We start from the raw sequence: 26866 nt of genomic DNA on the forward strand, positions 1-26866 counted from the left end.
CAAAAGGAATCTATCTATCCGCTCAACAACTTTGCAATGCTATCAATCAGTTTGCAGGCCCAGTGGGAGTGTATGCAATATTCCAGACATAGAATTCGGTTTATATTGCTATCGATATTGTTATGGCACGTAAACAGAATACTAGACCATACCTCTTACTCAAATGACAACTGTTATACACTAGCTATAACAATGAATTGAGGAGCTATATTTATACTGGGATTTCATACGTGGTGCTTCTCTGTTTCTGCCCTCCGGAATCGAAATAGCTCAACCTCGAAGGAATTTCGCAACCAGCTGCAGAAGCTTTCGCCGTTCGTCAGCTAGCCACAGAGGTTGCGATAAAAAAAACCTTAAACGGGGTTAATTGAGGGCTTGGAAATGTGAATATGAACATATTCTGATGTGACAGCTATTATATTTGCCATTGAAAACATGTCCATGCACAGATCATATATGGCTGAAGGAGCACGTTTCTAAATTTTAACTACTGTCGAAAGTTCAACAATACATAGAGTGAGCTGGCCAAGATTTCGTGGCTGTAAGTGACTCATCCCTCAAACAAACATGGTAACTAAAATAGTCGTGTGGAAAATTTTCCAAAATCTTTGGTTATGCATTCATATTAACAGGATGATTACTTCTAAAAGGTGCAAGGAACCCGAGGACTCCTGGAATAGCCTGCGAGGGATTGTACCACAGAGCCAAAAAAACTGACAGTGAGGAAAAACTAATCGAAGAACAAACGTAAAATGCGTACAGAAACAAGATAACATCGATAACCTATTGTAAGCTCTAGGCTGTCGACGGAATGATGACGAGAGTTTCGTGATATTCAAGAATTTTAGAACATCAGATATATGCTATATAAAAAGTTTTATAACCGAAGTAAATGAGGGGAAATATCAGCTGCTTCCAATATCTCCTTCGTAATACAAATACACCGCGTTAGCAAAGAATGTTTCACGCTGCGACTTTTAATCACGTGACTGTTCACTTTGAAATCTTACCTGAGCTTTTCTAGATGATTGAGTCTAATTCGCGCGCATGACTTTGTCACTCAAATCAAAAACACGAACGCGTTTTGCTTATATCAAATGAACGATTATTAATTATCATCTATGATTAAGTTAGAGCCCACACCATTCACAGCATCGTGGTTTAGCCGAGGCACAAGTTAAAGCTACTTCTATGACCAATCAAAGTCTCCCCATACTATTCATTAACATTGGAAAGCCAACACCTGTATTCAACAGCCATATCCTGTTGCTGCTAGGTCACGCATATATTAAATCAACTCTTCATCAGCTCAGAGGATGCCAGCTTGTGACGTCAGTAACCCCAGCCTTCCCTTACTCTATACATAAGGAATATCGAATGATCTCCTGATTGGAATATCTTGCCCAATAACAAAACATGAAGTTTACATAGCTGATTAGGGAGCTAGGTTTATCTTTTAAGCTTGAAGGAAAGGTCAACAATTCCTTTATTCATTTCATCACTCAAGCACCATGGCATAGTGCCCATTGTCCAAAGTCGGCCCCTCAGATGGATTATTCTGCCGTCGCGGATATCGACTGTACCTCTTCTTGCGCACAACATCCATTGGAATCTCTTCCTCGTCCTTCCAGGAAACACAGAATTCAGCCCTCTTATTGAGGCACACATCGCTGCTTCATGGAAAGTTGTAGCTGGCGTGCCATCAAAGTTGCTGCAAGACTTTTCGGAGAAAAACGAGCGGCTCTTGAATCCCGACTCCGTTAAACCACCAGACAATACCAGACGCAAGATTGCATCTTCGAGCCAGTCTCTTGAGTTGTCTCCCGAACTTGAGACATGGATATCCGACCTCCCCGCTAGAGTTCGAACTCATCCAGTCTCGATGTTTAACCTTTTGGCTTTCAACGAAGGCAAGAAGTCTGACTATCTGAAATATGGCAAAGCCTTTGGTGAGAGCATAGGCTCTCGACACGGTGTAAGTGAGTGTGTATCTCATTTATTTTCAGATGAAACTAAGCCAACTTTCAGGGAAATGCTAAAATCGTTGGCAACGTCATCGGTGGGCAAGGCAAGGGAGACGGATGGGATGAAATCGCTCTGGCTCACTATCCATCAATTGAGCACTTTGCTGCTATGTTAGGCTCTTCGGATTATCAAGAAGTCAATCACAAGTAAGGGCTCCATGGCTCTCTCTCACCTCGTCTCACACGAAGTGGGTTCGTAATGCTAATCGCGTAATCAGGTATCGTCTCGGAGCTTTGAAAGACACTTGCATTTTGTGCACAATGGAGATCAATGATAACGGTGATCTTGCAGGAGGTAAAAAGCCCAACAGGTTGTAAGCTAAGGATTCATACTTTGTGCTCTGCTCTTCTCTTCTAAGTATGATGAGAATGGTCTCGGAACTTGGCCTGAGGAGCTCGCGACTGCAACCTTCGTGATTTATCTTTCGTTCTTGAATCTTCGTAAAGTATGACGAACTGCATGTATATGCCACTAAGACCAAATTGTGTAATGTTGCGGAGATGTAAATACACGCACGTTCCAGCCTCATAAAACTGCCCCCAAGGCTATGCTGTAACCTTAAAGTGGATGCGTCTAAAGAGAAAAGTAGAGCAAGATGCAAGGCCAGAACTACAAGTCGACATACATCTCCACGAGGCGTAATTAATTTTGTGCTCTGCCTTAGATTCGAATTGAAGATAATTCGGCAATAAGAGTCCGCGAATGCCTTGTACGTTATTTCTAATTGGTCCGTCTACTTGTTGAAAAGTTATTATAATCCTTTACTAGTAACATTTATTAGTGGTTTAAAATCTCTGGTTTGCGGTGAAGATAAAGATAGTTAATGATAAATATTGGCAAGCTGTCGATCAAGAACGAATGATAACAGAACCTTGGTGGGTCCAGGCAGGCTTATCGATAAGCGTTTCCCATGAACCCTGTCGAAAATCTTGGCTTGGCTTGAATTTTTTATCGAGGGCGGCGACAACCTTACCAACTTCAGACGAGCACCTTTTCCTTCTCCAACAGCCGTCAATATGAAGCTGACATGGAAGGACATCGCGCCGGTGCCAACCTCGCAAGAGTTGCTGGACATTGTCCTCTCCAGGACCCAGCGTCGTCTTCCCACACAGATGTAATTGCCTCATAACATCCGGATATCCTACTCGTTTTCGCTAATCAGTTTATCATACAGACGAAGCGGCTTCAAAATCAGTCGTATCAGGGCTTTCTACACTCGGAAGGTGAAGTTCACATCCGAGCAGTTTGTAGAGAAACTTCAAGCCACCCTTGAATCATTCCCCAAACTCGCAGATATCCACCCTTTCCACCGCGACTTGATGAACACACTGTACGATGCAGACCACTTCCGTATCGCTCTCGGAAAACTTGCTCGTGCGAAGACATTGATTGAGACAGTGGCAAGAGACCACGTGCGTCTGCTTAAGTATGGCCAAAGCTTGTATCAGTGCAAGCAGTTGAAACGAGCGGCACTTGGTCGGATGGCCACCATAACTTCAAAGCTGAAGGACGAACTTATCTACCTCGAGCAAGTCAGGCAGCATCTGGGCAGATTGCCGAGCATCGATCCTAACACGCGAACGCTGCTTATCTGTGGATATCCCAACGTCGGCAAAAGTTCTTTTTTGAAAGCAATCAGTAGGGCCGATGTGGATATTCAGCCAGTACGTATTAGATATAGCAGCACATCGAAATGTGGAGTAGAGTGTGACTAATATGGCCCAGTACGCTTTTACGACAAAGAGCTTGTTTGTCGGACACTTCGACTACAAGATGCTACGTTTTCAGGCCATTGACACACCCGGAATCCTTGACCACGCTTTGGAAGAAATGAACACGATTGAGATGCAATCTGTTACCGCCATTGCTCACCTTCGAAGCGCAGTGCTCTATTTCATGGATCTTTCTGAGGCTTGCGGTTTCTCAGTCGATGCGCAAGTTCAGCTGTATAAAAATATTAAGCCTCTATTTGCAAACAAGTTGACGTTTATCGTCGTCAACAAGACAGACCTGCTTGCACCAGAGGTGCTACAAGAGATAATTGACACCAAGCTACACGAGATCCTGAAGACTGGCGAAGCCGAACTTCTGAAGATTTCCTGCGCACACGAGATCAACGTCATGGCAGCCCGAAATGCGGCGTGCGATAGGCTCATTGCAGTTAGAAATAGCGAGAAGCTGAAAGCAGGAACAAATTCAGCAGGCGAGCCAACTGGACGGCTTGGCGATCTGCTTCGAAGGATACACGTCGCTCAACCGCTTGGCGGCGTGACACGTGAGCCAGATATCCCTGAGGCGGCGAAGAACCGAGTTAAATATGACAAGAACGACCCCAACAGACGTCGTCTAGAGCGGGACATCGAGGAGGAGAACGGTGGTGCCGGTGTCTACAGCATTGACCTAAAGAAGAATTATATTCTCGAAGACGAAGCGTGGAAGTACGATCACGTGCCCGAAGTGTTCAACGGTATGAACGTGTACGACTTTATCGACCCTGACATCGAGGCCAAGCTCAAGGCACTGGAGGAGGAAGAGGAGAAGCTCGAGGCAGAAGGCTACTATGACGAGAGCGAGGAGATCACCGACGACGAGGAGCAGGAGATCAGATACAAGGCCGAGCTGATCCGCGAGAAGCGACAGCTGATTCGCAACGAGGCACGCATGCGCAAGTCCAGCATGAAGAACAAGGCGCTCATCCCGCGCAGCGCAAAAGCGAAGAAGCTGTCCGAGCTCGAAAGGTCGCTTCAAGACGCCGGTCACGACACCACGTCCATCTCCGCGCGCGCGGGGTCGCAGTCGCGCGGTCGCTCGTCCGTTCGCGGGCGCAGCGAGGGCCTGGCGGACGACGGCGACGCAATGGACATCGACGCCACGCCCAAAGAGAGACTCAAGCGTGCGCTGTCGAGGCCGCGCAGCGTGTCCGTGGCGGGGAACAGACGGCTGGACGGCGTGACGAACGAGGTGGCAAGGAACAAGGCGGAGAGGTTGGCGAAGCTGGGGCAGCAACGGATGAACAGGATGGCCAGACAGGGCGAGGCGGACAGGCACACGACGGCCAGCATTCCAAAACATCTCTTTACCGGAAAGCGCGGCCTGGGCAGCACGCGGAGTCGCTGATTGCGTTATTTCTGTGCCGTGCTTTATCGGTGCTTTATGCACGGGTTGTGCGCTTTTAGTGTGGGATTCAAACGCGGTTCTGAATTTGGAAGAAAGGACACTAGAACGCACTCCTGTACATACGTTACGGCTTTTATTTCTTTCTGACGATACCATAGCTTCAGGCGTTGGCAATGCAGCATACACTGATCTACATGTTTGACAGCTGGGCCTGTGAACATTGTCCATTTCCACCATGTTAGGCTTTCCATTCAATCAAGCTTTTTCCGAGCCGTGTACCATTTCCCAGTCGCTGACCACCGTCTTCGTTCATTCGGATGGCGCGATTTTTATTTATTAATATCCTCTCTTCGCGTACGCGACCGACTTTAACCCCCCTTTCCTCCAGCACCGCCGGCCATGCCCCTTGACCTCTGCTTAAACGGCTTTGCCTTGAGCAGTCTCTGCTTACTGAAGAGAGGATGCACGAGTCAGTCATGCGCAGCAGCTCCGTGCTTGAAGTCCAAGACCATGTCGTTCCAGGACACGCCGCCGAAGCCAGCTTTGCTAGGCCCTAAATTAGTGAAGCCGTGCTTCTCGTAGAACTTGACATGGTGGTCGTCCGCAAGCAGCGCGAGTCGATCGTAATTGCCGCTCGCGCGAAGGAGATCGATGTAGCCTTTCAAAAGAGTTGAGCCGATGTGCTTTCCCTGATATGAGGGCAGCACGGCCAGGCTGTGCAACATGGCAACGCGCCCTTCAGGCTTGTGACCCAGCTTTGGGTCCTTGGGCACGGAGGCATCGTTCCAGCCTGGGGGCAGGGCCATATCTTCGTCGAGGACAGTGTTGTTGGTGGATAGGGTACCAATCGCGTGGGCGATGAGGATCTGCTTCCGAGGCGACGAAGATTCCACTGAGCATGCTGCTTTGGCAGTCTCGGCAGTTTTCAGGTGCTGTGGCTCGTAGTCTGGGGAAGCAGTTGTGAAGAGGCCATGGCAGAGCTCCGGGGCGACAGTCAGCCTATAGATAAACTGTTCGAGAGCATGTGAGTTAGTTTTCTTCCGTCTTCGTACTTCAATTCAGATCTCGTTCGAATTTGCTTTCCAGCATTTCCCCACCGACACCAATCCGCGCGGCTTTCAAGGTCATGTGATGTGCTCATTGCCTGCCAAACGAAACTCCCGCGACTCGTTCACAACGGCTCCAGAGCAGAGAATACAGAAAAGAGCAGCGCTCAGGAATACAACACCACTTAAAATTGCTTCTGAAAAGGAAAAATGTGTAGGACAAACCTTTTCTCTGGAGCACCGCTGCTCCGGGGGAAACGCGGTGTCCTCAAGGATGCAGCATGCATCTAGGTCGCTCAGCGTCAGAGCCTTTGGATACACCCTCACACCCTCGATTTGCTGTTCCTCGGTGTCGTAATACAGGTCCTCGGATTCAGAAGTAGCCATGTTCAGAGAGGTGGACTGGGTTGACAAGCCAGGCATGCTCTCGAGCGTCTGGGCAGTTGCTTGATCGTCGAGCTCGTGCTGAAGATCGCGTGGCATGATGGTGAGGTAGGCGAGGGCGATGACGGCGGCGATGGCCAGCGGTGGCGGTGGTGGCGGTGGTAGTCTATGGTGAATTTCCCTTTCCTAATTTGGAATGCAGATGGGCGGTGAGAGAAGGATGGAAGGAAGGAAGCGACGTGGATCTGGGTGTGCGCACGATGTGGAACGAAGCTAGGAAAGGAAAGCGTGTGCGTGGGTGTGGTTCAAAGGCACGCTTTGTGGCTGCACAGACCGAAGTTTCCGTACGCCAACTTGCCGGAAGGGGAGTGAGGATGGTGACAGCGACGAAAGTGATGATGAGGATGATGACGATGACGATGATGATGATGACAATGATTGATGATGATGACGACGATGATGTTGATGACGATGATGAGGGCGAGTATGTTAGTGGAAAACCCAGAGTCCCAGCGTCTCGCTCTACGCTCCGAGTAGGACGACTAGCTAGCGGCCACGGGTCCAAGGCTTTGGCTAGGAGGAGAGCGTGGAGAGTTAGGAGAGGGCAGCAGCACTGGTTGTGGTTAGGCAGGCACGATGACGGTCGTACGCCTCATGCTCCAACGTGGTCCGAAGGAGTCGATAGGGAATCGAGCGCCAAACGGGAGTGAAAACAGGTGGAGGGAACGGGCGGATTGATGGCCAGCGGGCGATCACACGACGAGGATGAGTCGAAGTGAGGCCCGACTTGGTGGTCGATTTCCTCATGCAGGGCGATGGGATACATGCAATGGCCCGGGGATTTCAGGCAGGTACAGCACGGCGACGCGGCAGGTGATTGGCCACCGGGGCGCGGCGTGGTTTCCAGATCTGAGGATCGAGATGGAATGCGCCTGCTGAGGATCTTCACGATGCGGTTCCTCCGGCGACTTGCTTGATCCAGCAGGAGCGGCCGGCGTGGGCCATTGGGCATCTGCGCTTCGAACGGGCGTTTGAGGCGCGCTTGCGGCTCTGCTCATACAAGGACAAGTACGTGACGAGCTCAGCGGCTGTGCGGGTCAGCATTGCGCTGCTGCACAAGACATCCGTGTCCGCATGACGGCGCCGGCGCACATAAAACCACACTTCCGCAAGCCGGCTCTTTGTCTTCACGGGGCAGAGCCGAGGAAGACGATACTACCGGTGGGCGTTGCACGCGTGTCCTTTGACACGCCCGCGCAGGAAGACCGAGCCGGCTCCACATGAGGACGGCGCTGGCGGACGGACGTACAGCCAGAGTGCGGCGGAAAGTCAGAGGCGTTTCGTTCGCGACGCACCGCGATGACGCAACGGCGGCCGAACATCGGAACGCGCATTCGAGCCTCTGTAGGTCATCGGTTCGTGCATGTCCTCGGTCTGGGCTCTCTGCTGGGCTAAGGGCGTTCGCAGCACCAGACGGGTAAGCGTCTCTGGAAGTGACGGCGACGAGCTCTGCTTGTGTCTGGCGAGCGTGCGTCAGCGTGCTTGAGCGGACACGTCGACCTCCGGTTCCATGCCTGGCTGGCTGATCGATCAATCAGGAATGAGAACACGGCCGAGTCCAGGTGTTGCTGGCTGCCAGCAGAAGCCTCACGACGTTGACAGCACCTCCGCTCCTGTGGCAGGCCCACCATGCGTGAGGCGTCGTGCCTTGTGCCACCACCAGCTTTGCCTGTCAATCCACCTGCCAGCAGACCATCACCTCCAACACTCAACCTACCTCTGCTCCCTCGCGATACCTCTTCGCTCATATTCACCCCAGCTGTCCGCCCCCCGGAGCTTCATCTTTCGCACAACCGTCCATCGCCCTGTCATCGCTCTCTCCACCACCCGCCCTGTCGGTAAAGTTCCTACCCCAGTGCGTTTATAATCAAGAGACATCGCCGCCTCCGCCGCGCGTTCTGTGGCTGCCTCGTGGTCCGAATCGTTCGACAACCTTCTTTGCACGTCCCCACCCCGTCCGCCACCAACGGCCTCGTTATCTTGCCTCACGTCTGCAGCTTTGACTATGAAGTCGATATTGTTGTAGCAGCTCCCAGACATTTAAAAGCCCACCACGTACGCCCGCACGCACCCTGGTGCTCCCCACCTTTATCTTCTTTCCGCTTCGTTACCACAACCGAACGCTGCTCGCTGCCATCTTTATTCCACTTCTGCTGCCGAAGAGATCTTGAGCTACCTCTTCGTGACACGACACCCTACTCGAATCAGAACCCTTTGCATACAGGTACCTGCAGGTCTTCTCCTGCACACAGTCGACCAATGTGAGTCCATTCATCTCTCTTGTTTGTGGAGGACCAGCCTCGACAGTCTCCGTGTGCTACTTTTGCATGTCTCTCCTGCGCGGAGCCTCTTGTGCCATGGGCCACCGGGGCATCCAAACAAGAGTCACGGCAAGCGACGCAACGAAAGCGGACGAGTCTCGGAATGGGCAAGTAAACGTTTCGGTAGCGAAGGCTGACCATGCCGATTCTCTCTATCATGCAGGCCGCGCATCACTATATCGATCAACGCTTCGGGCGAGCCCAACGACCAGGACCTTCTCACACTGGACCTCCCGCCTGGTCTTACCATCGCCGATTTGAAGGGCATGATCGAGGCAGAGACAAAATTTCCAGCCAACATACAAACACTGTTCTTCAACGGCCAGGCCCTACGCAGCGACACCCAGACGCTCGAGCAGGCGGACATCAAGGATGGCGAGATGCTCGCCGTCATGGTGCGGCGGCCGGACACAACCGGAAACGGCCGTTTCGGTGGCGGTAGCGCTCGCGGCACATATAACGGAGGCGCAGGACAGGCGCGACGGCCCGTAGCACCGCCCGAAGCAGACACACCTGCGCGCATCGAGCAACTGAGACAGGATATCTTGGCGAACCCACCACAGCTTGCCGGTCTCATCGAGCAGAGTCCCCAGCTGGCGGAGGCAGTGCATGATTCAAACCGCTTCTTGCAGGTATGGATGCGTATGCTCGAGGAGCGAAATCGCTTGCAGCGCGAGCGCGAGGAGGAAATGAAAATGCTCAACGAAGATCCGTTCAACGTAGACGCTCAGAAGAAGATAGCGGAGATGATCCGCAGGGAAAAGATTGAAGCAAATCTACAGTATGCTTGCTCGTGCCTATCTACATGTTTCTGACATAGCAATATCGGGTCGCTGACTTGGCATGTTAAAACAGATACGCGATCGAGAACAACCCAGAGGTCTTCGGCCGCGTGTCCATGCTCTACGTCGATGTCGTCGTGAACAACGTTCCAATCAAAGCCTTTGTTGACTCCGGCGCTCAGACCACAATCATGTCACCCTCATGTGCCGAGTCCTGTGGTCTGTCCTACTTGATTGACGAGCGCTTTGGCGGAATTGCCCGCGGCGTTGGTACAGCCCGTATCTTGGGCCGCGTACATCAGGCCAAGATCCAGATCGGTGATGCGGAACTAGACTGCGCCTTTACCGTCATGGAAGGCAAGGATGTGGATCTGCTATTCGGACTGGACATGCTGAGGCGGCACCAGGCATGCATTGACCTGCTAAAAGGGGAGCTGAGATTCCCGCATACAAGCGTCAAGTTTCTTCCGGAGAGTGAGATCCCGAAGAAGTTCGAGGAGACCATGATGGACGAGCCGACGGTTCCTGCACCAAACGGTATGGAAGTCGGTGCAAACACGGGCAGCGTCCGGCCCGCTGGATCATCTGCCGCGGCAGCAAATCATCTACACGGTGGCCGCTATGCGAGCAGCAGCACAAATGCAGCTGGGAAGCAAGCCGAAAGTCAGAGCAGCTTATCAGAAGCAACGGGGCTCTCAACCGCGGACAACAGTGCATCAAGTTCCGGCGCCCCAGCTTCTCGGCCGCAGGCACCCACTCCCGCAAGCGCGACAAAATGGCCAGAGGCGTCGATACAACAACTCATTGGGCTAGGATTTGACCGCCAGAGGGCGATCGCCGCGCTGGACGCTACGGATGGAAATCTGGACTATGCTGCTAGCATGCTCTTCCAATAGTGGCGAAACAGGAACACTTCCCCTTCACTCATACACACACACGCGCGCACACACTCTCCCCTCCAAGCTTAGAGAGCGACGCAAATAGAAACGGACGGATAGGCATTTCTTTTCTAACCTTCGATTCCTAGCGTTCATAGCCTGATGACGAAATGACGTACGAGTATCACCTCCTAGCGAGGGCCTCGGATATCATGAATTGCATTGCAACAGAAACATGTGGGAGCATTCATCGTCACCCATCGCTTGTGCTGATGAATGGCAAACGCATAGTCTGGCTTTAAGAAATGATGGGTAACAGACACATACACGAGCTATATAAATGGCCCTTTTGACATGGATCGTGCGCTGTGAGATGAATGCGAATAAGCGAGCTGAGAGCATCATACACAGATAGACTTTTGATACATGAGAAACTTCTTGCTGTGTGGTATTGTTGTGTGTCTATCAACGTTAGAAGCCTTTCGTGGTGACTTGCTTCACCGTGTTTGTAGCTGCATCCTGCCAAATCCATTTCTGGCGCTCATTGTCGCTCGTGTGATCCTTCAACTCTTCATGGTGGCGGGGTTCAAAGCGGGAAAAATAAAATGAATACAAAGCTGTGCGTGCGTGCGTACGTGTTTCCGTCATGAAATGCCTCCACAGCTTAAGCAAAAAATAAAGGGAGATAAGGTTTTCAACCGTGTGCAAGGCCCCTACCCCGATTTCATGCCCTACCCAACGCCGGAAAAGATGTTAAAAAGCCCCCAGGATCCAACATGCACACGCGCAAAGAGAAAACATGATCCATCGAGATGGTCGAGCCTTTTAGTTTGCGAGGATGGTCCTGACGAGCTCCTCGTAGTTGACCTCGCCGCCCTGCACGTCGACGGCCTTCAGCAGCTCGTCCACCTCGTCGTCGGTCATCTTCTCGCCAAGGTTGGTGAGGATGTAGCGCAGCTGGCCAACGCCGATGAAGCCGGTGAGCTCCTTGTCGAAGACCTGGAAGCCGCGCGTGTACGTCGACGGGTCGCCCGGGTCGCGGAAGCCGTTGGGGCGGTTGAGGATCGAAGAGAAGGTCGGGAAGTCGACTGTATTTTGGAACATGTCCTTGTCAGCAAAACTCAACATTCGGTGAGGGGGGACTTGTGTTTTGTCTGCTTGTTTTGGGTTCCATGTTTTTATTTTCCCTAATTTTACTTTTTGGGTCTCCGCTTCTTCATTCTTTCACGGTTCCCATTTTGTAGCCGGCGCTAGGTGCCCGCCGTCATCGTCGCGATCAGAGCACGGTGCTAGCGAAGCGTGCGTAGAGCTTATGGGTGGAGGATTTGACGAGGGGGTAAAACGTACAGTCGCTGCCGCCGGCAGAGCGCTTCAGCTCCTCAATCTCGGCGAGCGTTGGGTTCTGGCCGCATGCGCGGAGGAGATCACCCAGCGAATCGATGGCGACGCGGCCGTTGCCGCGCTTGTCGAAGAGGGAGAAGGCCTCCTTGTAGTTCGTCGACGCCTGTTGGCCTTGTGAGTTTGATGCTGCCATGAGTTCCGGAGACGGATTATGTCCGAGGGCGGAAAGCGAGAAAGGACAGAGGGTAGGTGTGTGTGTGCGTGTATGTGAGTGAGTGAGTGTGCGTGCGTGTGGGAGGCAGAAAAGGCCAGGTGGCGAGGGAGTGCGAGAGGAGCGTTTGAAGCGAGAGCTGGAGAGCGAAGAAGTAGAGGTGAGATGTCGTGCCGAAGCCGAAGAGAATGCAAGCGGCGGGTTTGTAAACACACGCAGACTCTAGGATCCGCGAGTTCGCCTGCTCACCTGCCCGCACACTCTCCCACACACCAGGTGACGCTCGACGGTGGTCCGCCGGAAGGAAGGGTACGGAATCGCCCAGGTCAGGGTCTCTGGCTTACCATTGGACTAGCTTTTCGGTGCGTGTGGACGTGTGCTGAGAGGGTGTGAGTGATAATGGCTTCTCGGCTAACTTGTCAAGTCGATACACTTCTGCGTACGGGCTCGCGCGGGGCTGGACAAGAGACTTTTCGATTCTTCAGACGTCGGATGGAGGAAGGTTGGCGATGCAGGACTGTCTGGTGTTGTTTCCGTTTTATTCAGGAGTGGCGCTGGGTTTGGCGCCAGGGGGCGGGCCTCGTTGCTAGGAGCGACGGCGGACCTCGCACGTGATCGCGGCGCGGTGCCTTGTTTTTGTTTCTTGTGGTCGGACTTTGTGCATATCATGGAACTTAACCAGAAAAAATGACGGAAAAAAAAGAGAGAAAAAAATGAGAGGAGAAAGCAAATGGAGCTGGTGTTTTGGGAGATCTTGTCTCTTGTCAAGCTGGCGCCCAAAGTCCTCGACATTGTGGGGGACGCCGTGATCTATGAACCTGTAGGCAACTTACCTCCATCCGTACAAGTTTACCTATGATGAGAGATTCGTCACGTACAATCTTCGTCCTTTGTCCTTCGCACCCTCCTCAACCCTTCACAAGTGCTCCATCTCCACCTGCCACTCCTCGAGATCTAACAGATTCAAATTTCCCTCGTTTCACATTTCGGTCGGCTCCACCTTTGCCTTAAGAATTTCAAGCTTCACGCCGCTCCGGCCAGCGCGGGACCGAATTGTGTTGACATGAGCCCTTCGTCTCCGTCTGCAAAGCTCTATTTCGGCTACGGCTCCAACTTGTGGATCGAGCAGATGCACTCTCGTTGTCCGAACAGCCACTTCGTCGGCCTTGGCCGCCTTCCCGGCTTCAAGTGGATCATCAACGAACGCGGCTATGCCAACGTAGTTGAGCTCGCGCCGGCCGCCGCGGCGGATAACGAAGTTTGGGGCCTCATATACTACCTGAGCCCCTTGGACGAGGCTCGTCTAGACAGGAACGAGGGTGTTCCCTACGCGTACACCAAGGAGATGCTGCCCATCGAATTTTGGCCTCACCAACTCGCTGACCTGGACGAGAGAATAGACGTCACCAGGGCCCCTTCTGTGAGGAAAGAATCGCTGGTCTACATTGATCGCAAGCGAGTGACAGAGTCGGCGCCGAAGGACGAGTACATTGTGCGGATGAACAAGGGCATTGCCGACGCCTCGGCGTTGGGTATGCCAAATGCGTACGTGGAAAGGGTGATGAGGCACTTCATACCCGCAGGTCGCGAGATGGATTCCTTGACCTTGAGGAAAGCGCAACGGCAAGCCATAGAGTTTGTAGACGAGAACTTGGAGTGAAACCGACATCAGCATTCGGGGATACTCGTTACGCCTGTCCCCGGCTCACCTGTTGCGACCATATATCGTTTACTACCGTAGATGTTGTCGATTACAATAGAGTCTATGTACTGTCCTTTGAGAACAGAAAAGGACGCCTCCGGCCTTTTAGCCAGATATAATTCATTTAGTTCGTCTGTGAGGGGGCTCAGCTTGCCCCAGCAGAACCGTCGCTGCGTTTGTATATCCGTCTTCGACAGCGCACGACAAACACGGAAACAGTTCTAGGCATCCCACGTGGCAAACTTTGAACTTCGACCTTCTTTGTTTGCAAACTTTTTTTTGGCGTAATCATTTCTGTCTAAACATCAAGCTGACTGTCGCAGCTTTTACTTCGATTTTGGGCGCATTTGTCGCAAACCGAGTAAGCGCTTCAACCAGCCAAAATTCGCCAATTACAAAAAGCAGAAACAAATTTCTAGAGAAGTTATGAATCAGCTGAAGCATGACTAATGACTAAGAGCAGCCACATCCGAGTAGGAATCAGCCAGCCTGTCATCTGACATAGCTGCTACTAGCCAGACACCAAAGGCATACAGGATCTATCGGTTGTGCGTCAGCTCGCTATGATTCCTCAATGATATCTCAAACATACGGCAGATGCAAAGTAGGGTGAACCAAGTGCTGGACCTCCATATGCGATACCTTTGGCCCAAAGCATGGTCATAAGAGGCAGGCCAACCATATTGCCTGCGTATTTGGCTATCATTGTGATGCTGTAATCCATGGCGTTAACCTGCAGCTCCGTACCTGCCACACTCGGGTCCTTGACTAGCGAAAGTGTGAAAACGGGTAGTGCCGATCCAAGAGCGTAGACAAAGAATGCTGTGTACCTCGTCAGCTTGATGCCCTAGCTAGAAAAAGTGAGCCTTCTACCAAATATCAGACATGGCACGCCAGGTGACAGGGCTATGAAAACGGCTCCAGCGATTGATATTGCTAGCATAATTTCGGCACCAAGCCTGTTGATGCGCCCGGAAGTGAATTCGAGACGCTTTGAGAGTATCTGCACAACAGTGGGGACGATCAAGGCCAGAAGGGTGACGTTGACAGCGGCCTTGATTGACAGCAGATACCCTGCGCTGGCGAACGTCCAGTCGTATCGCTTTGATATGTATTGTGGAAACAGAGGGCTATTTGAACTAGCCAGTGCAGCTACAAAGAAAACGCCCAGCAACAGCTGGAAGTTCTTCCGTCCGGAGACCTGTTTCCATACCGTTTCAACCTTTGAGCGAATGTCGTGGATGGCTCGTGTGTGACTCCTTTGATTTCCTTTTGGTAGCTCCTCCTCATTGCCGCCATTGTCCAGCAATGGCTCGATTTCTGAGTCGACGTCATCACCGACGTTGTTCGAATCTTTTGGCAAAAGCGTAATGAGAGGAATAGCGACGATCAAGAGCACCAATCCAAGTACAAACGGAAGCCTTAAGCTACGTGACATTGTCAAAGCAGCAAGAGATGGACTTATCAGATGAACCACGTAAGTGATGGAGCTGATGTATGCGAACATGTTCGTCCTGCAGAAACTAAGCATCCAAAAGTCGTGCTGCTGGCCGCCTCACTGACCTTTCAATATCAGAATTCGCAAAATCCGTAACCAAGGCCGAGATCGTGCTCATAAAGACACACTCCCCGCCTCCAAAAAGGGAGAAAACGGGACCAACTAGCATCCACGTCGGAGACACAGAGGTAGCAAACGAACCCATTCCAAAAAGCCAGGAGTACATGGCAATGAAGCCAAAAAAATTGAGAATCAACACCAATTTTCTGTGGCCGCGGTCAGAAATAATACCATACGGCAACACTACGACGAGATCTAAATTTTGTTTTTAGCCTCTTTATTTGGCCCGACGAAGAAGTGTTCTATCACCAACCAATGAACAAATGAACAGATTCTATCGCCCCAAAGAGCGAAGCAAGCTGCTGTTGAACAACGTCGACCTTGCAAAGCTGCTCTGGCACTGACCCGGAGACCGGAATGACGCCAGGGTTGACCTTGGTATAGTAGTCGCGGCAGAAACGATCCTCGATAAGTCGATTCAAGGGAAGATACATGATCTTCAGACCAAGGGCTTGCAGTGACAAGAGCAAGAGTAGCACAAAGGCCGAGAGCCTAGCGTCCAGGCGCCCATTGGAACGCTGCTCGGCCGTCGCGTCCTCATCGTTCTCGCTCCCATCCAGCTCCATGATGCGGTTGTGCAAACGGCAGCGCGCGGTTCAATCGATAAGGCGTGACTTCACAGTACAGGCACGTTGGCCACATCCGGTTAGCGCTCTGCCTTGTTGGCTCGCGTCTAGTTACTACTAATACTGGAGCATATACTACTTTTTGCGGAAGATAACTTTTCAAAGATAAAAGAAAGGCAATAAAAGGAAAGAAAGAAAATGAGAGGATTTGATAACTTCAGTGCGGATTGGCATGTTTTTCGTTCACGCTGCCTCTAGTCACGGCTTTGACTAAGAATCGCTCATTTTCTACCATGACGACGAGTCAGCAATCGTGTATTTGGGGAACACTTCCAAGGATATTACGCTCAGATTTTAGACAAAAGTTTCATGCGCAACGTGCGAGGGCATCCTCTCTCGGCCTGGCGGAAGTAAACAACAGTACTGATCTGCTAAAGGAACGAATAGAAATGCCACTGATGGTGCGGGAGACTCAGACCGTCACGCAGAGAGCATGAGACTTCATTGTGCGGTTGATGGGGGTTGAGATCTATGTATGTGTGTGATACGAGTACGATATGAGCGTTCGCTATGAAGTTGATAACGAAATGATCAACTTCTTGGATGACAGAATCAGAAGAGGTCCCACCTAAGACTGCGTATGCTTTGGATTTGATCTATTTGTTCAAAAGCATCTCGCTACCACCTTTCTACCTGTAAAAGGAAAACCGTTATCGATGACTTGGTTAAGTTGGGCAGAATATTACGCATACTTAAAAGGTTGAAGGGCATTAATTTATCGAAAGACAATCATCCCAAATCCACGCCTTTCAATTGATGGGAGTAACAGCATAGTATTCGTACCTTTTTCTTCAATGTGCGACATGGAATAAGATTTGTCCTAAAGCAGGACCAAGTAGTAATGACAGACTACGGGCAAAACCCAAATCAATGCCCACAAAATCATTCCTGTCTCATTACCGCCTTTGAAAAAAGAATAAAAAAGGAAACGAAAAAGAGAAAAGATATACGCCTGTTAACCTTGATTTTGCCAAATTGCATGGGTTAGCACGAATTAGTGCATACGTTTCGTGCTGGGCTAATTAGGACTGGTGGCAGCAAATTCAGCAACATTATGCAGACAAAAACGATGGCGGCCTCAAAGATCCAGAAATACGCTTCGGAAGTCCACAGGTCAGCGCTGGCTGGTAAAAATATCTGCACGGTGCGGAACAGGTTTCGCGCGAGAAGCAGGATGCCTATGGCCCAAAGCACGGAGATCCAGACTTTGACTTGGCGCTTGATATCTTCACGCCCCAGACCGAGAGCTATGTGCCGATAGAAGAGGACAAAAACCACGAGTGAGACGATATTCGCAGCCAGGAGAACTGTCACACCAGCACGCAAGACTTGTAGGCCTGCGTGGGCGCTCGAAGGAGTAGCGCCCGTGCCGAAGAAATTAGACGTCCCCTGAGCAGTGAGGGAGATGACGCCGCTGAGGGTGAATATGAAGACCGTGCCAATCAGTTGGTTCCACCACCTCTTGAGCTCGTGCTGGGTTGCCATCAGGTAAACCAAGTAGACGCAGTAAGCGGCCACGAGGACAGCACTAGTGTCGCGATGATCACGTTAGTAAGAAGGGGTCGATGGCGTCGACAGGATGCTAAGGATCGAAGAGAACTTACGATCCGCTGTAAAACAGGCCTTGACTGGGCGAGAAGTCCGTTGGGTGAAAGGCACTGTACTCGAGGGAAATGGAGCCGGCGAGGAAGATGATCGCAGTGCATGGCGTCAACCAGTTGAGACGCCAACATCGGTACTTTCTATTGCTAACGTGTTAAGCAGAATCCATGGCGGCAGCGGAATTAGGTTGGTAAGGAGAGCATATGTGAGATGCGTACATGTTCTGGTAGACGTGCAACGTGAAAGCAAAGGCGAAGAGGATGGCGAAGACGCTGCCTGCTCCCTTGGTGGGATGGCTCATGTAATTCCGTCCTTGGTACATACTTAGTACATGTGAACATAAAGCTTCTTTTCCTTTTTTCCACATATCACATACTTGGATCGAACGACGACCCCATTTTTGCTGAACCAAAGAGGGGACTTTTGAACGTGGTCTTTCAAGGTGCTCTCAACCGGGAAGCCTTCTTTTCACAGACTTCCTCGAGTATGACAAAACTTTCACGTATGATAGCGCAGTAAACGATGCGAAATGAAAACGAATTTTGGCAGATAGGTTTGGATGATGTGCGTGCTTTCCTTGAGGCTGATACCAAGAGATCGAACTTATACAGCGCGTACGGGTAAGTAACTCAAGGGCGCAGCACCTAGTGGGAAGCCCAACAACGCCCCCCTCAACATCGTATTCCCGTGTTTGCATTCACGCCCGGCTGAGACAAGGCAAAAAGAAATCACTCCACGCTAGCGTATTCTCATCAGAGACGAGGTGCTCGACGCACGTGTTTGCTCTTGGAGGTTCATCGAAGGGGCAGCCATGGGTGCTTGCAAAAGGGCTTGCACGTTGGCCCAATCATAGCGTGGCGACACAGCCAAGGCAGACCCAGAAGTCTGATCCGAATACGCCGGTTACCGCTTTGGGACAGAAGCGTTAAAGAGCCACGGCATTAACGAGGCAGTGTGAGAGTTTTGGTAAGTTGAAAGCTCCCTTCAAGTAAATGTCTCGTTGACGTGGACTTTGACCGGAGGTATTCAAAGTACCGGGTGTTACTTGGCCATGTCTAGGATCGTAGAACTTGGTTTTTTCTGACTTCCACTTCTCTTAACTTACCGGATCAGCTAAATGCTTACATGTTGTACCTGAAGTCGTGTCCGGTAACGCTTGTGTAGGACCATGGCCCTCTGCATCTTATGCTCCGGCTTGAGACTAGCAGGGTTTCTATCAACTACTCCTGTTGCAAATATCTATTGCGCTGGGCCGATCAAACTATGAGCAGAGAGCAGTCACGAGATATTGTGATCGAGATGTAAGCCCGATAATAATTTTCTGGTTTGAGCCAAATCTCTGGCCATTTTTTGATCGGACATTGGCTCCGTTCCTCAGCATTCAAAAGCTGTTCGAACATCCGTTAAAGGCATGAGAACAACATGACAGTGATGTTGCTTTTATGTCGTCTAGATACCCGCGCACGGTTTCGCACCAACAACCATTCAGACTTGGACCGGGTCTTGCAAACACGAATAAGCGTAAGAATGTGTAAGATACGCACGCTTCCAGCGTGACTTTTCGGCGGCAGTCATGTCACGACCGGTTTGGTCGGAGTTCAGAACGAGGTCAACTTTATCCACTGCGTATGGATTCTGAGAGATTTCAACTCAGCAGATCGTACTGGAGACACGACAGCGTCCTTCTGACTGCATCTCCAAAACTCTTTCAAGCATTGACATGCGGGGTAAGTATGGGTCTGACTCTACGATGGTCCAATGGCGTTCACCGATTGAATTTCGCTCGAACATGACTTGGACAACATCGCCGACATGAAGCTTCAAGGCCGCATAGTCGGGTCTTAAGAACATCCGCCATACTCAAACGACATATTTGGTCACAAGTCTCTTTTTTCAGTACGCGGATTGATTCCGATGATTGCTTCATCTTTCTGAGCTAAGTATTGGAATGTGGAGGAGCAACGTTACAAACTCTCATTTATCCAGCAAACTTGCCGTGAAGAAGAGATAGGGATGACGTAACCTCGATGCGATGCACGACAATCTGTACACTTACTCGATCGGAACATCTGGTTTTTTTTAGTTGTGTTTGGTTCTTGATCAAAGTATCTATTAAGCCAGAATGCTTTGTGCTTCCCAGGTGCGGTATAATACGTCGATTGCAGCCATGAGGGTCTGAACGACACACCAACTAAGCTCCGCTCAGGAGCATATTGACAGCCGAGCTTACAGGTCTCATGATGCTTCCGCAACGCCGTTACACTTTTGCAGTTGGGCTTTGACTTCGGAAAGTGCGGAGACGGTGCAGATGTACCTGTTGACCGTTCCAATCACTTCAATACGAACCTCAATGGCGGCGGGTGCTGCATAGTGAAGAGACCAATCACAATCAGCAACTCTTTAAGCCTCTCACGCGACATGCTATCGGTGCCTGTCTGGTGACGCACCACTACGTCTTTGGTGCTCGATTCATTCTTAGGTCATGAAGACCAAATTTCTGTATTCCGCTTTCGCGAGGGAATACTTTTCTCCATATCAAGTCCATTCCACGAAGCCTGCCCAATTCGCATCAGCATGTCTTTGCTATGAAGCATGACATGTACTCTGTTTTGAGACAGACGTCATTCATAAGCCGGGGTCAGTTTTCACGGTCAAGACTATCTCTTGTCTGTTATCTCTTGACTTAATATAGAAGTTTGTAGACATCAAGACAGCAGCACAAGAGTCCAAGTCCGACAACAATCTTCCAGGATTTTTCAAGCTTCCTCGAGAGCTTCGCGATGAAATCTATGGCTACGTGCTAGCTTCTGGTGCGGACTGGATCCGGCCAATTGGCCACCGCGCCGCCGAATCTCTGCGTGCTTCACATGGCGCCACAAGGCGGTTTAACCTATCTTCTGGAAATGAGACATGGCCATTTGCTACAGGACGAGAATACATTACAACTGTTGTTCTTGATAACTCCATCCTCATGGTCAATCGCCAGATCCATGAAGAAGCCAAGAAACGCATGCTTGAATCAAATCCAGTCTTGTTGGGCTGCCGCTACCCTGAAAGCCACGAGGAGTCCGAATGTATTGTTAGACGATACCCAGAAGCAGCTCGAAATGCTCGGACACTAGCCGTATATTTCCGAACAGCCATTGAGATAGTTGATGTCGAAATCTGTGGTTTAGAGATCCTGCAAATTCTCGCCAATCGTATCAATTTAAAGAGCGTTCGTTTCCTATGCGGCGACGGGCTCGAGAAACCGTGCTCTAATAGATTAGAGTACAAAGACATCATTAAAGTCAGTTCAAAAAGGCCACTTCTAGTACAACGATTCAACTAATCACTCTGCTGTTAAGGCTAGTCCAGTGCATGCTCGGCTTTCGCAGCTGATGAATATCAAAGTCCATGATTTTTTGTCGGTGGAATTTCAGGACATGCCTCAACGAATTTGTCTTCGCCTTTGCAGGGTTGATGATAAAGATATCTTGATCTGGCTTGGAGAGCACACAAATCATAGCCGATGAAAAAATTTTGGACTCCTGATATGTATCCAATCGTTCTCGCTTTTGCTCTACAAAACTAGTAGCAAGTCCATCAACGCAACAAGTCAAATTTGTACTGAATGCCAAGACTTGGTTGTGAACAAAGGGACGGACTTTACCAGGACGTCAAATGTATTGTATAATTTGAGCAAATGGGCCATAGTATCGAAGAGTTTGCCTACGGCCATGGCATGGCTGTAATCCTTTGGTTCTCGTAAGAAACACTCTGGGAAGGATTTGTACAGCTTTTATATGAAATGGCCGTTATGGAGCTCTGCCGCTGTAGAAATTCCCGAATTTCGCACGTCTGTTCCATCGAATCAGAAGAGAGCAGTGCTCTGACGAGCTGAAATCGCAAAGTTGATCGGCGTCATTCTAGAATAGTGGGAAACATTAAGAAGCTGAGGAACCTCAGTGAGCTGATGACATTTCTCATGAAAGTCTTTGATAATCTGCTCGATTGGACTTGACCCGTTCGATGTAGCTCATATACGTCGAACTGGCTGTTCTAGCTCACCATTTTCGTTATTCGAGCCGAAGAACAATCTTTCCCCACGTTGACTGGCTCTTCAAGGATTCAAATGCAGCCCTGGCATCATCAAACGTAAAAGTTGGGTGAGAAACAATTGGTCTAAGCCTGTGCTCCTCGGAAAATCGAAACAGATCTTCTAGCTGCTTCCTCGAGCCAACGTGCATTCCCCTGATCACACACGATGAGAACATAACCTCCGTGCAGCTAACACCCCGACTCCCTATGCCACCCAAGAAACCTACTACGGAGATGGTGCCTTCCAGGCGAACTGCTTTTATGGATTGTGGGAGTCCTGAGTCACCGGCGACCTCAATGACATGGTGCACCCCCAATCCATCCGGGGACAGCCTCTTGGCTGTCTCCCCCCAGTTAGGGTCAGTCCTATAGTTTATCGTGTGCTGTACGCCAAGCTGTTTGAGCATTTCTTCTTTCTCCGTTGATGATGTCGTAGCGATCACCATAGCACCCACAGCAAGTGCGATTTGAATGGCGAACAACGACACGCCCCCTGTTCCTTGCGTCAAAACGCTCTGTCCGGGTTGTAACTGGCGTCCCTCAAGACCGAATAGGGCATTCCAAGCCGTGGCGGCAGCACAAGGGAATGTCGATGCTTCGATTGTAGACAGATACTCTGGAACAGCCACAAGACCTGATTCTTCAAAGAGTGCATACTGTCTCAACACTCCGTCTCGAGGATGTCCTAGACTTGTCCCACGTTTTTCCGGCGTCAGCTCGCCATCATCGTGGCCTTGGAGAAAGCACGGCGTGACCTTGTCACCAACCTTGAATTTCGTGACGGATGGACCAACGGAAACGACTGTGCCAGCGCCATCCGAACATGGAACAAAACATTCGTGAAGCTTGCTGGGATATTCGCCCAGAGGCATAGCTATGTCACGATAGTTGAGGGACACGGCTTCAAACTTGATCACGCACTCAGTGTTCTTTGGATTCGGGGTAGGAATATTGTGTTTTAGCTGCAGCCCATCGAACCCCTTCGCGGGTTCTATAATCCATTGCTTCCCTGATGGTAAGAGCATGTTTGCTTTGTTAAAGAGGACCTGTAATAACGGCAAGAGGGAGTGTCACAGAGCAACTGCCGTAACAACTCTCACACGGATAGGGAGTTTAGCATTATTAAGCTCCAATAAAAAAGAAGAAAAGAGTGGGTAAATACCTAACATACTCGGCACGTACTGGAATTGGATTAATAATGGACCCACGTGATGTGGAAACAAGCTCGCATCGGCTTCGCGTGGCCGACAACGACGTGGTAACGGCCATTATTTTCCGAAAGGCGGTCTTACAATCTCACAAGCCGAAGTTGATTTTTGAGGACGTATTCGACGTGAGTCGGAAATTGCGTATTGAGAACTCGTAGAAGGATATGGTGATGTATTTGATTGCTCTATGGTTACAGGAACTTCACCAGGAGGTACATCATTGCTCGCGTAGCAAGGCGTACAGAAACCCAGTACGGAAGCCTCTCTTGGGCTGAGCTATGCTCCAGCACGTGTATACGGATCACGAAGTTTCGCTGTCTGCGTTAGCTTCTCGTTCTCCTAAAGGTTTCACCACCACTTCACGCCGAACATCTTGCCACCTTTCTTATCAATACCGGCTTTCTCCTTGCTTTCAAGTACAACTCTATCTCTTCCCGGTACATCCAATGCCAAAAGATAGTACTCCCACTCGTTGGATCCCTGTAGCCGAATCATGTGCACTCGTACAACTCCCTTATTCTTTGGACCTTCAACATGAAAATGCATGTGCAGATGCTCCGTGCCCGTCCTGTCCGTCTCCGTCCTTGACGCAATCGGTCTGTTCCTGTTCCATCTGTTCCACGTCGTCTCGCCGTAGGCTGAAATTTGTTTGCCTGTGCCCATAGGTCCACATAGAATATCAACACATTCTCTTGACTGCCGAATCCGATCTACGGCGTGGTTGAACTGAACCGTTTTCGACGATGGTGAAAACACCTCTGAGTAAAGCAGTGTCCCGACTCCGACGGTGAGTGCTGCGCCTGCAATGACGACGAGAAAGTTGAATGATTGCTGACCAGAGCGCACGACTTTCTCGCCCGCGCTTAGATTATCCCATCGTACAGTCCCGTCATTCGCCCTGCTCCTTCTCTTGGGCGGGCCGACCATACCGAGCGCATCGCTTGATGCCTTTTCGCCAGGATTTTGGTTGCGGAAAGCCGCGACATTGCGCAGCTGCTGGTGTGACTGCGCGATGAGGCCAGTCCTTGTAACAGATGCACGCACGAGCCGTGGATTGATGATGCCCATCTTCGATGGGTCCTCTGGTGTCGAATTCACATCTGGTTCCGGTGCGGCGTCTTTGAAATGGGTCTGGGAATCTAGCTTTCCCCACACGATCCTTAAACTTTCACATTCCCAGAATGCGGCGGGAAACTGGAACAGTGCCCAAGGCGCATGCACGGCCGACAGGGGTCCTTTCGCCTCACCACGTGCCGAGGCGGTGGAATACACCGCAATCACCGATTACCACGTCAACAATTTATTCGCCGTCGCCATCTTCCGCCGCTCTTCTCTGACGACCTCCTATGATACCCGAAACCGACTCAAGTAATCCACCATGACCACAGCATCGCCCAGAAAGTGGGCTTGGGCACAGGACTTCCTGTCAATTGCCATAGCCGTACGCACTTTTATCTCCCCAGGGTCAGCCGATCAAGAGCGCGATACATGCTAACGTCCAAAACAAGTCCTTTGCCGCATACTGGGTGGCGCGGTCTCTGATCAACCGCCTCGACCCGGAAGGTGCCACTAAAGCAGAAGCACAGCAGAAAGCCGACGCTGCGCGTAAAAAGCTCGAAGGCATCCTAACCTCTCGGCGCTCCAGACGGGGAAGCGACGCGTCTACTGAAGAGACGTCTTCGTCGAGGCCGTGGGGCCATGACAGACCCGCGCTTCAAGACCTACAACTGAGCAGCTATGAGCAGACGATTGCGATGGAAGTCGTTGCCCCAGAGGATATACCCGTGAGCTTCGAAGATATCGGTGGACTGGATAACATCATTGAGGAGTTGAAAGAAAGTGTGATATACCCCCTTACCATGCCACATCTGTACGCTTCATCATCGAGTTTGCTTGCCGCCCCGAGCGGCGTGCTTTTGTACGGCCCTCCTGGATGTGGAAAGACGATGATGGCAAAAGCGTTGGCGCACGAAAGTGGTGCATGCTTCATCAACTTGCACATCAGCACCATTACCGAGAAGTGGTATGGCGACAGCAATAAGCTTGTCAACGCCGTGTTCTCGCTGGCGAGAAAGCTGCAGCCAACCATCGTGTTTATCGATGAGATCGACGCTGTGCTGGGTCAGAGACGCAGCGGTGAGCACGAAGCAAGTGGAATGGTCAAAGCCGAGTAATGCCTCTCCTGGTTGTCCATGGAAACAGACTAGCGAAACTAACAGCTTACGTTCAGGTTCATGACCCACTGGGATGGTCTGGCTTCTTCGAACTCGTCGGGCACACCCCAGCGAATATGCATCCTAGGTGCCACTAACCGCATCCAAGACATCGACGAAGCCATTCTCCGTCGCATGCCGAAGAAGTTCCCAGTCTCTTTGCCGAACGCGCACCAACGGCGCGGTATCTTCAAGCTTATCCTGCGGGACACAAAGATCGATAGACAGAACTTCGACTTGGATCAGCTTGTCAAGCTGAGTGCTGGAATGAGCGGCAGCGACATCAAGGAGGCGTGTAGAGATGCGGCCATGGGTCCCGTAAGAGAATACATTCAAGAGATGAAGAGGCAGGGGCGATTAGGTGCAAGAGTAGACCCAAAGGATGTTCGCGGCGTGAGGACCAGTGACTTTTTCGGCCGCGCTGGCAGCGTAAACGCACAGTATGCTACTTTTGAGAAGTCAGCGGATGTGCAGAAAAGAGAGCGAGCAGCTTCACGAAGTCAGACGGAGAGCGTGGGTGTTGCTAGCGACGACGACGGGTACGAAACAATCAGCGAGGAGAGCGACAAAGAGGATGAAAGGCCGCGGAGCAGCTCTAGAAGAGAAAGAGAGTTTGAAAGGGACAATGGGCCAGACTAGACAAAGTTTTGATGGTTGGCAAAACGTTGGGTCTGGTTTGTACAATCTTTCCGATGGCTTTGTCCCGCGAGCAAACTTCTTTCGCATTGACGGCGTCCTGTAATAAAGCTGGATTGCATGAATGGGCCTCAGCAACACGCTGGAGGTGACTGGGTCAATTTACGATAGAAACGTTCTCCACTACTGCCGCAGTGTTATATTCTCCAAGATTCAAGGCATGCGTTCTATCTCCTCGCCGGTGTATTCTCAATTTTTCGGAGTGGAGGTTATATACGCTTCGCTAACTCAAGCATAGGACCATGCATTTGCACCTTTTTCTCTGCTCTTGTTCTTCATGGCCTTTGGAATTTTGTGCTTGTGTGAAGACCGCAAGACACGAAAGTCGATGGATGAGGGACCGCAGCGTCATACTGTCGAATTAAGTCACTTTGACTCTCCAAAAATTTGTCCTGTGAGCATCTTGCATTTCAGTCGTCGGTTGTTCTCTAGCACCGCGCGATCGCCCGACGTGCTTCCCTCACTCAGTCTAAAGCTTCTTGTTCAATACTTGCGTTCCGGAGATGATATCCATGCTGCGGTCCTGGCTAAAGATGAACCGCCAATCTAGCAGGAGGACACACCACACTAATTCACCTTTGAAGCTCTTAATGTTGCGCATTGTCATCACCATTAGTCGATTTTCTATCGCTTATTGTTGCGCTGGATTTACTATTGACTTCTTTATTGCTCCAGCACTCACGAGCTACAACACATCTCACCACCCTTGAACGGCATGAACTCCAGATCTGAAATGTACTCACATTCCAAATCCTCAAACTAATTGTTCAGCTTCATGATTTGTAGTCACAATTATTCTGACATGTACTCACATATAATCCTTCATCTAGGTCACGGCTCGTCCATTCTTCCTAACCTTTGTTCAACTTTTCGCTCCATGCCGTAAGCGCATAACACTCTGGAAAACTGCGAAACGCGCCCCTTTGCTTTCAAGGAATAGATATATACCGTTTGTT

At 50.6% G+C, this 26866-nt stretch overlaps 12 protein-coding genes across 14 annotated transcripts; 6 read left to right on the forward strand and 6 right to left on the reverse strand.

The window, feature by feature from the left end:
- Positions 1 to 1143: 1143 nt before the first annotated feature.
- PV09_03032 (uncharacterized protein) lies at positions 1144 to 2686 on the forward strand. Its single transcript, XM_016356172.1, has 4 exons — positions 1144 to 1331; positions 1448 to 1975; positions 2029 to 2171; positions 2243 to 2686. The coding sequence occupies exons 1-4, from the start codon at positions 1317 to 1319 to the stop codon at positions 2340 to 2342; spliced, it is 786 nt and encodes a 261-aa protein (XP_016215695.1). The 5' UTR covers positions 1144 to 1316; the 3' UTR covers positions 2343 to 2686.
- Positions 2687 to 3000: 314 nt separating this feature from the next.
- Positions 3001 to 5416, forward strand: PV09_03033 (uncharacterized protein). The gene is made up of 3 exons (XM_016356173.1): positions 3001 to 3139; positions 3200 to 3689; positions 3751 to 5416. The coding sequence occupies exons 1-3, from the start codon at positions 3042 to 3044 to the stop codon at positions 5140 to 5142; spliced, it is 1980 nt and encodes a 659-aa protein (XP_016215696.1). The 5' UTR covers positions 3001 to 3041; the 3' UTR covers positions 5143 to 5416.
- On the reverse strand, positions 5223 to 7455 carry PV09_03034 (uncharacterized protein). Its single transcript, XM_016356174.1, has 2 exons — positions 6414 to 7455; positions 5223 to 6152 (listed from the first exon to the last, which is right to left on the reverse strand). The coding sequence occupies exons 1-2, from the start codon at positions 6669 to 6671 to the stop codon at positions 5613 to 5615; spliced, it is 798 nt and encodes a 265-aa protein (XP_016215697.1). The 5' UTR covers positions 6672 to 7455; the 3' UTR covers positions 5223 to 5612.
- A 670-nt stretch (positions 7456 to 8125) lies between these two features.
- Positions 8126 to 11209, forward strand: PV09_03035 (uncharacterized protein). Its single transcript, XM_016356175.1, has 3 exons — positions 8126 to 8893; positions 9117 to 9734; positions 9809 to 11209. Coding segments are annotated over exons 1-3 (1443 nt in total). The 5' UTR covers positions 8126 to 8891; the 3' UTR covers positions 10632 to 11209.
- On the reverse strand, positions 10773 to 12701 carry PV09_03036. 2 transcript variants are annotated; one of them, XM_016356177.1, is made up of 3 exons: positions 12510 to 12701; positions 11961 to 12117; positions 10773 to 11701 (listed from the first exon to the last, which is right to left on the reverse strand). In XM_016356177.1, the coding sequence occupies exons 1-3, from the start codon at positions 12510 to 12512 to the stop codon at positions 11439 to 11441; spliced, it is 423 nt and encodes a 140-aa protein (XP_016215700.1). In that variant the 5' UTR covers positions 12513 to 12701; the 3' UTR covers positions 10773 to 11438. The 2 variants fall into 2 exon arrangements, with proteins under 2 accessions (XP_016215700.1, XP_016215699.1); XM_016356176.1 differs by having other exon boundaries at positions 11961 to 12701.
- Positions 12702 to 12993: 292 nt separating this feature from the next.
- On the forward strand, positions 12994 to 14078 carry PV09_03037 (uncharacterized protein). Its single transcript, XM_016356178.1, has one exon. The coding sequence runs from the start codon at positions 13229 to 13231 to the stop codon at positions 13823 to 13825; it is 597 nt and encodes a 198-aa protein (XP_016215701.1). The 5' UTR covers positions 12994 to 13228; the 3' UTR covers positions 13826 to 14078.
- On the reverse strand, positions 13902 to 16058 carry PV09_03038. Of its 2 annotated transcripts, XM_016356179.1 has the most exons (5): positions 15739 to 16058; positions 15431 to 15680; positions 14741 to 15381; positions 14460 to 14689; positions 13902 to 14406 (listed from the first exon to the last, which is right to left on the reverse strand). In XM_016356179.1, exons 1-5 carry the CDS (start codon positions 16049 to 16051, stop codon positions 14314 to 14316), a joined length of 1527 nt encoding a protein of 508 aa, XP_016215702.1. In that variant the 5' UTR covers positions 16052 to 16058; the 3' UTR covers positions 13902 to 14313. The 2 variants fall into 2 exon arrangements, with proteins under 2 accessions (XP_016215702.1, XP_016215703.1); XM_016356180.1 differs by having other exon boundaries at positions 14460 to 15381.
- Positions 16059 to 17095: 1037 nt separating this feature from the next.
- On the reverse strand, positions 17096 to 18111 carry PV09_03039 (uncharacterized protein; the record flags this gene model as incomplete). The annotated part of the gene is made up of 4 exons (XM_016356181.1): positions 17096 to 17639; positions 17716 to 17853; positions 17932 to 18025; positions 18090 to 18111. 4 exons carry the CDS (start codon positions 18109 to 18111, stop codon positions 17096 to 17098), a joined length of 798 nt encoding a protein of 265 aa, XP_016215704.1.
- A 2088-nt stretch (positions 18112 to 20199) lies between these two features.
- On the forward strand, positions 20200 to 21519 carry PV09_03040 (uncharacterized protein). Its single transcript, XM_016356182.1, has 3 exons — positions 20200 to 20350; positions 20416 to 21002; positions 21061 to 21519. The coding sequence occupies exons 1-3, from the start codon at positions 20299 to 20301 to the stop codon at positions 21226 to 21228; spliced, it is 807 nt and encodes a 268-aa protein (XP_016215705.1). The 5' UTR covers positions 20200 to 20298; the 3' UTR covers positions 21229 to 21519.
- Positions 21268 to 22910, reverse strand: PV09_03041 (uncharacterized protein). The gene has a single exon (XM_016356183.1). The coding sequence runs from the start codon at positions 22816 to 22818 to the stop codon at positions 21772 to 21774; it is 1047 nt and encodes a 348-aa protein (XP_016215706.1). The 5' UTR covers positions 22819 to 22910; the 3' UTR covers positions 21268 to 21771.
- A 243-nt stretch (positions 22911 to 23153) lies between these two features.
- PV09_03042 (uncharacterized protein) lies at positions 23154 to 24188 on the reverse strand. Its single transcript, XM_016356184.1, has one exon. The coding sequence runs from the start codon at positions 24067 to 24069 to the stop codon at positions 23350 to 23352; it is 720 nt and encodes a 239-aa protein (XP_016215707.1). The 5' UTR covers positions 24070 to 24188; the 3' UTR covers positions 23154 to 23349.
- A 95-nt stretch (positions 24189 to 24283) lies between these two features.
- PV09_03043 (uncharacterized protein) lies at positions 24284 to 26448 on the forward strand. Its single transcript, XM_016356185.1, has 3 exons — positions 24284 to 24442; positions 24510 to 25171; positions 25232 to 26448. Exons 1-3 carry the CDS (start codon positions 24380 to 24382, stop codon positions 25851 to 25853), a joined length of 1347 nt encoding a protein of 448 aa, XP_016215708.1. The 5' UTR covers positions 24284 to 24379; the 3' UTR covers positions 25854 to 26448.
- The last annotated feature ends 418 nt before the right edge of the window (positions 26449 to 26866 follow it).

This window comes from Verruconis gallopava (genome assembly GCF_000836295.1).
Source record: "Verruconis gallopava strain CBS 43764 unplaced genomic scaffold supercont1.8, whole genome shotgun sequence".
Classification (NCBI taxonomy): domain Eukaryota; kingdom Fungi; phylum Ascomycota; class Dothideomycetes; order Venturiales; family Sympoventuriaceae; genus Verruconis; species Verruconis gallopava.

Bases quoted from the DNA above. Each gene is read 5' to 3' on its own strand.
- PV09_03037 (XM_016356178.1), top strand. From the start codon at position 13,229: ATGAGCCCTTCGTCTCCGTCTGCAAAGCTCTATTTCGGCTACGGCTCC.
- PV09_03038 (XM_016356179.1), bottom strand. From the start codon at position 16,051: ATGGAGCTGGATGGGAGCGAGAACGATGAGGACGCGACGGCCGAGCAG. The intron at 15,382-15,430 runs GTCAGTGAGGCG...TAGTTTCTGCAG, and splicing joins GCGAATTCTGATATTGAAAG to GACGAACATGTTCGCATACA. The intron at 14,690-14,740 runs GTAGAAGGCTCA...CGAGGTACACAG, and splicing joins CGTGCCATGTCTGATATTTG to CATTCTTTGTCTACGCTCTT.
- PV09_03041 (XM_016356183.1), bottom strand. From the start codon at position 22,818: ATGCTCTTACCATCAGGGAAGCAATGGATTATAGAACCCGCGAAGGGG.
- PV09_03035 (XM_016356175.1), top strand. The intron at 9,735-9,808 runs GTATGCTTGCTC...ATGTTAAAACAG, and splicing joins AAGATTGAAGCAAATCTACA to ATACGCGATCGAGAACAACC.
- PV09_03043 (XM_016356185.1), top strand. From the start codon at position 24,380: ATGACCACAGCATCGCCCAGAAAGTGGGCTTGGGCACAGGACTTCCTG. The intron at 24,443-24,509 runs GTACGCACTTTT...GTCCAAAACAAG, and splicing joins TCCTGTCAATTGCCATAGCC to TCCTTTGCCGCATACTGGGT. The intron at 25,172-25,231 runs GTAATGCCTCTC...GCTTACGTTCAG, and splicing joins AGTGGAATGGTCAAAGCCGA to GTTCATGACCCACTGGGATG.
- PV09_03032 (XM_016356172.1), top strand. The intron at 1,976-2,028 runs GTAAGTGAGTGT...GCCAACTTTCAG, and splicing joins GCATAGGCTCTCGACACGGT to GGAAATGCTAAAATCGTTGG. The intron at 2,172-2,242 runs GTAAGGGCTCCA...TCGCGTAATCAG, and splicing joins TATCAAGAAGTCAATCACAA to GTATCGTCTCGGAGCTTTGA.
- PV09_03034 (XM_016356174.1), bottom strand. From the start codon at position 6,671: ATGCCACGCGATCTTCAGCACGAGCTCGACGATCAAGCAACTGCCCAG. The intron at 6,153-6,413 runs GTTTGTCCTACA...GCTCTCGAACAG, and splicing joins AGCGGTGCTCCAGAGAAAAG to TTTATCTATAGGCTGACTGT.
- PV09_03033 (XM_016356173.1), top strand. From the start codon at position 3,042: ATGAAGCTGACATGGAAGGACATCGCGCCGGTGCCAACCTCGCAAGAG. The intron at 3,140-3,199 runs GTAATTGCCTCA...TTTATCATACAG, and splicing joins CGTCGTCTTCCCACACAGAT to ACGAAGCGGCTTCAAAATCA. The intron at 3,690-3,750 runs GTACGTATTAGA...AATATGGCCCAG, and splicing joins CCGATGTGGATATTCAGCCA to TACGCTTTTACGACAAAGAG.
- PV09_03042 (XM_016356184.1), bottom strand. From the start codon at position 24,069: ATGGGCATCATCAATCCACGGCTCGTGCGTGCATCTGTTACAAGGACT.
- PV09_03036 (XM_016356176.1), bottom strand. From the start codon at position 12,147: ATGGCAGCATCAAACTCACAAGGCCAACAGGCGTCGACGAACTACAAG. The intron at 11,702-11,960 runs GTACGTTTTACC...TCCAAAATACAG, and splicing joins CTCTGCCGGCGGCAGCGACT to TCGACTTCCCGACCTTCTCT.
- PV09_03040 (XM_016356182.1), top strand. From the start codon at position 20,299: ATGAAGCATGACATGTACTCTGTTTTGAGACAGACGTCATTCATAAGC. The intron at 20,351-20,415 runs GTCAGTTTTCAC...AGAAGTTTGTAG, and splicing joins GACGTCATTCATAAGCCGGG to ACATCAAGACAGCAGCACAA. The intron at 21,003-21,060 runs GTCAGTTCAAAA...TCTGCTGTTAAG, and splicing joins AGTACAAAGACATCATTAAA to GCTAGTCCAGTGCATGCTCG.